This window comes from Antrostomus carolinensis, unplaced genomic scaffold (assembly GCF_000700745.2).
Source record: "Antrostomus carolinensis isolate BGI_N321 unplaced genomic scaffold, ASM70074v2 scaffold5543, whole genome shotgun sequence".
NCBI classification, from domain to species: Eukaryota; Metazoa; Chordata; class Aves; order Caprimulgiformes; family Caprimulgidae; genus Antrostomus; species Antrostomus carolinensis.
Window position 1 is genome coordinate 1,937 of NW_010304341.1, and position 6,166 is coordinate 8,102.

The window sequence follows — 6,166 nt, forward strand, 5'->3', positions numbered from 1 at the left end:
TTATTTATGGCTGAAGCACTCTTTGTTTAGAATAGAGATAAAGTATCTTCTCCTGTCCTTAACAGGCAACTACATGTGCTTTATTGACTGCTGATGAGGGTAAGAATTCGGGGTTTTCTTACTATGTATCAGCATTTATAGAATAATCTTATATCTCTGCTGAGGCTGACCATCTCATTGAGAGGATAACGTGCTCGAGATAATATTTTTTATTTTTTTTCCCTGTCTACGCACAGTGCCTAAAGTAATGGAACCTCTGTTCTCACCTTAGCTTCGTATGTGCCACTGCACTATAATCTATGCTTATTAGTACTAGTAGCAAAATATGATAATCAGAAAATACACAGAAACTTTCAGCACAAGTGTACATGGTAAGAGTGGAAAGTGAGAAATGGCTAGAGGAAAGAAACAAACATATACAAATTTCTACTGATTACCCCATTAAAATAATGACAAAATACAAATTACAAAATTACCAGTATTATGATTATGTTATGAGAAGCAAAGGCAGATAAATGGAAAATATCAATATTTTGCTCATAAATATTTACTTTGGAAATAGAAAGTCTACCCAGGGTTACCACTGGGAATCACAGAAATTCTTCAGGTACAATAAAACTCAGAGATTTTGTCCTAACCCCAAATCAAGCCCCAGGGAAACCTTTGCAAAGCAGGATAACATTTCTCAACCTATTATTTTTCATTCTGCCTGAATTTCTGGATAAGACTAAAATACCTTGATGAAAGCTGTATATTTCCAGCTCAGTTAGAAATAGAATATCATGGGGAAAGAATGCTATCATCAAATTTTCGGTTCAATGTCATGAAGTTCAGGTAAGAAGGATAATCATCTAAACGACAGTGCTTACTTACACTGTATTGAACAACCTGTCAATGTCAATAATTACTACTCAAACTTAGTCAGGATATCGTAATAGAATTATAAAATATTAAAGTAATTTGAATTCTGTTAGTAACTTTGAATAATTTTACGGCTTATCATAGATGAATAATGCATCAATTATGCCCAAATATTGCCCTACGACATTGACTGGAATGAGGTATCTATTTTTTTAAGTACAAGTACACTAAAAGTACAATTTTTAAGTACAATACAGTAAAAGACTACAGCTATGGCAAGGAGTGTACAAACCATACAAAAAAAGATACAGAAAAGATGTATTAGTTCCCCTGTAGCAGACAAGCACAAGTAGATTGTAACCCACCTCCTGCAATAAAGCAAAAAATCCACCTTTCTTTTTAATCCAAGTTCTAGAAGAGAAAACATAGTATAGATCCAGAGAGCTGTGAATTAGGACAAACACAAGCCTAAAAATGATGCCTAAACTTCAGCAAATTTATCAAGTACTTTGATTGGGGTTGAGAATATGAGTCCAAATGAGTATACAGGAAGCAATCATTTTTTCATGAAGAATACATGCTTTACTGTGCACACAAATTCTTCCTTCAGAAGGCTGTAAATTACAGTATTTATGGAATCTTAATGATCTAAACACAGTTGGAGCCTGAAGGTCAAGGCTGCAAACTGCATCCTAAATTTCTGTTTACAGACGAAGCGTAGTATTTATTGCTGCACTGCTTGTGCTGCTATAGTTAAAGGGCTGCCAGCATTTCCATTATAAACCACTATTTCAGGGGTTTATAACTTGCCCATCAATCTTCTGACTGGGATGAAACATGGCATACAAGGTCCTTGCTGTGAGACTGATTTTTTTGTTTGCTTTACCAAATTACAAAAAGAAAAGCTTAAAGTTACACAAGCAAAAAAAAAAGTATGTCAGGTTTTTCAAGTACTTCTAGTGTTCCTGTGATACAATTAGAGCTTCAGAACACAAAACAGATTCATATAAATGCATCAATTAATGGAAGGAGTTTCAATCCCTAAAAAGCGAAAAAATAACCCTAATAAAGACATATTGTTAGATACTTTTTTAAAAAAAGACACTGTACTGAAGAATTTTTATGGCAGGAAAGGAAATCTACCACTATCCTCAGTTCTGTTTGCATCAAAGGTAAATCTGTAACTATAATTACACACCTTGGCACGGTACAAAGTATTTTATTATTAGGTAAAATAGTTCAAAGTGAAGTCAAATCCAAAAGTTTTCCACAAACTCTGAAGTAACATTATCATCAACTGTTAAATCCTGCATCATTTTTAATGAAATCAGAAGAGGAAAAATTACAAAATTTTCATTTCCACACTATCGACTTTGCCAGTGTGAATACCACACTCTGTGCCAAAGTACTGCTGAGAGCAGGAAGGTGAAAAATTTATTTCACATTATGCCTACATATCTTGCAATTACATCTTGATGAATAGCAAACTTAATACTGCAAGCACTGCAAGAATTTAAATATCAAACCTCAAAATATATACACCTCAAAAAACCCTCTTATTGGAAGCCTCAGTTGTGGTATAATTTATTTTTACAAATAAAGAACTGGGCCAGATTCAATAATGTGCCATAGTGATGCAACACAGACATATTACATTATATTAAGTAGTTTTATGGCTTCTTTGCAACACCATACCAGTTCTGACAAGAAAGATAGTAGTGCTAAACCTGGAATATTAGACTTTATTTAATCACAGTTTGGTTTATTTCTCTATATTATAAATCCAGTTAAAAAAAGGAATGAAGTAAATTAGTTCCTCCCCAAATATCACCATTATATTTTCTTTATTATAGCTGTAGGGATTTTATTCACTGACACTGTTGAGTTCACCACAAGTACCTTTTTTTTTTTCTTTTCTTTTGTTTTTATTAGAAGATGAATGCATTTGTTTTGTGCCATTCCTAATGCTTGGAAGAACCTCTTCCTCTTGATGCTGCAGCTTTTGGCTTTTCTTCCAAAGCCTTCTCTCCCATCTATTTTGCGCCCACTTGCAACAATCACTTGCACAAGACATTTGACAATTTTTCCCATCGGGTACAACCAAGTATTTTTTTATTACTTTAGTTAGTTCTGGTTGCAAGTACCTTTATATTCCTAAATAACATAGATGCCTCATTCATTTCTGTGTCCTGGTCCCTGTCTGTCTCCTATGTACGTATGTCAGTTCACTTCCCAGCTCTCTTTTTTGAGTATGCCAACCAGTTTCCCCTAAAGTAAAACCTGGGTATGGCTTTAGGGACAGTTTTACTTGGGAAAGCCTCCTAATGAGCAGCATGGATAAGCCATTGGCTGTCTTCAGCCACAGAGTCCTTCAAAATAATCCCAGTAGGTCTGGTAAAGTCAAACAGCCCACACATACCCTCAACTCTATAGCCCAGGGCATTCAAAATATATCCTAGGGGTCAAGCTATGAAACCCTATGCTGATGGGTTGCAATACAGTGCTTCAGACTGTGTGGTCTGTTACTGCTTCTCCTGAAGAGCCAGAGGGCCAGGCATTACTCAGGGCAGCCTTGGCCAATTCTTGCTTTTCAAACTTTTTCTAAGCTACAGATTGCTCTAAGTTTGGGGTTTGTTTTTTGTTTGTTTGTTTTTCTTGTAGAGGAATCTATGGTGAGATACACCAATCTGTACACTTCTTTCTTAGAAAGTGAAAGATGGAATGATTATGACATCTTAAAATCAACTTGGGTATTACAGTTGAATACATACTAGAGAATAATTCTAACCAGAGACAAGAAGTTATGAATGGTGAGTGACTAAGCCCCTCTCATTCACTTCCCTGAATTGCCTTTGACTGGTTGAAATGCACCCAAGAACACTGCTATATCATTATGTTAAATAATGCTACACAGTATCTTGTATAATTCCGAATCTTCAATGAACTGTAATAAGTTTTAAATAAAATATAGGTGGAGCTTGTCAAGCAGTATTACACTTCAAAATATTTTATCCTGAAAGCTTATTTTACTAACACAAGTATCTGTCATGCTGTCTGAGTTGCCATCACACTGTACATCTTGATAGCAGTGATGTCATGAGAGAAATGCTACAGTGCTGCATTCTAATGACCTCTTGTATTGTATGAATTAATGGGGTTTTTTTTTTCAGAAAGGATAAGATAGGAAAAAATAGCTTTAATCTTGGATACTAACTGAGTGAGGCTTTTTGTGAAAGAACATGACAGTTTTGAAAACCAAGCAATGCAAGATTACCATTTAGGCTTCAACACGTGAAGAACATGTTGAACACTATACCTGTAAATTCCTGGAGGAGCTCGATGAACCAGGAAGCTTTTCTCCAAGTTTTGTAGCACATCATTGAGCATCCTGACTCTGATAGGAGCTCGCTCCTTGGGGTCATTAGCTGGGCGCATCTCATCTGATTGGAACAATTCTGCGGTGTCCCTCAGACGTGATGCCATTGCGAGCAACTGAGGAATGTCTACTTCATCACCTAGGAAGAGTAAGAGCAAGACAGTTGCCACTGATTCCGAGAACATCACTTATTACTCTAGCTTACAAGTAAAAATTAATAGTCCAACTAAAACCTGAGCCTCATTTCCCTTGTAAGAATTATGTAATTGAACAAGGAAAGCCATAGATCATTGTGCATAAGCTCTGATCTATTTTTCAAAGAAGATCAATTTGAGTGGTGATGTTTTAAGATTTAATAAGCGATGAGGAATGATTTTGGGGTACAGCTTTGGAAATCTACCATTGGGGAAAAAAAAGACATGCAGGAAGCAATGGTTATAAATCAGTAACTATAATATTTTCTTCTGAAACAGAATTTACTCAATGCCATGTGATGCTACTGCTCTCAAGTTTGAAAGCTTGTGTTTGGATTCCATAATGACTGCTGTATAGAAAATCATAATATGCAGAGTTTAATTGAAAATTTTCAACATTTTAGAATACTTGAGGTTAACAACAGTTGTAGAGGGGATGTGAATTTGTTCCTCTTAATCGTTTAAATCATATGCCTATGAGCCAACTAATGCTTTAATTGGTAATCAAACGTATATTCTAATCTAGTAAATATTTCCAAAACTTTTTAAACTTGGGCTGTTAACTGTTACTTTGTTTGTGATCCTACACAGACACCAAAAGAATAAAGCCCACAGCACTTTGGAACACACCACAATTTCCATATTTCCATGTTTGTAGCCTGAAAAGAAGAATGTGCCATGTGAATTGGAGCGCTGTGAATGTGCAGTCTATTCCCACTTGAAGTGCAGGTAAAAAGCTTGCTCTCCTTTACCAGTGTGTGCAGAGACTAAGTTAATTGGAGGGAGAAAGCAGAATCTTAACCTGATATAAAGTCAAAAGTAACATCAGTCAGCAATAACATTTCCAGGATGCAGAAATGATCTTTAAGGCCAAGATTTGCTTTGCCTATTAAGGACAAGAAAATCAACTATCCTTAGATCTTTAAAATAATGATTTAATCAAAACAAACCATTCAGCTTTAGAAGCTGTCTCATCTTTCACTGAATGTACAAACCTCAGTGAGTTCAGTATCTTAGTGACTGAGATGATTAATCCAACAAAGTGGTTCAAGACACAAGTTGAATGAATGCTAAAGTTCCTTGTCTAATAGATAAATGGAGAGATCAGGAAAAGTAAATGGATAACATCAGCTCATTTCTCAAACTAGTTATGGATGGAGTCTGAAAGTTAAGCATATAACAGGAATGGAAAAGCAAATAGATACAACTAAGAAATTCAAGGAAATGCCCGAATATGACATATTCTCCCTCTCATACAGAAAAAGAGATTTGCTATTGGATACATTTCAGTAAAGGGAAAGGAGTTCACAGATCCCCACACACTCCTGTCATTCAGCTGACTAATGCATTCCAATCTAGCAAAACATGCAATGATCCAAAATACACGGAGAGACAGATGTTGGTGTGAGAGGATACTGTCATATTTCCTGAGCTATCAAGATGAAATTCAACAATGAACAGAAGCTCCCTGTGGGAATAGGAGTGAGAGAAGATAGTTGTGTCTTGGTTTGGGACAAGGTTGCTTTGTCAATGGCTTCTGACCAATCCACCTTTCCCTAATTAGAATGGATAAGAGGCACTGTAGTACCTTGACATACAGGATCATAGAATCATAGAATGGTTTGGATTGGAAGGGACCTTAAAGATCATCTAGTTCCAATCCCCCTGCCATCAGCAGGGACACCTTCCACCAGACCAGGTTGCTCAAAGCCTCATCCAGCCTGGCCGCTTCAAC

General features: G+C 36.1%; 1 protein-coding gene across 1 annotated transcript in view; it reads right to left on the reverse strand.

Moving 5' to 3' along the window:
• The window catches only part of LOC104522185 (inactive N-acetylated-alpha-linked acidic dipeptidase-like protein 2), a gene marked incomplete at both ends in the record, with an annotated part of 100,532 nt that overhangs the window by 667 nt on the left and 93,699 nt on the right, over positions 1-6,166 (reverse strand). The window contains one exon of the mRNA XM_029084122.1: positions 4,178-4,376. Within this exon, the coding sequence (XP_028939955.1) occupies positions 4,178-4,376 (199 nt within the window). The remainder of the gene's footprint in view (positions 1-4,177; positions 4,377-6,166) is intronic.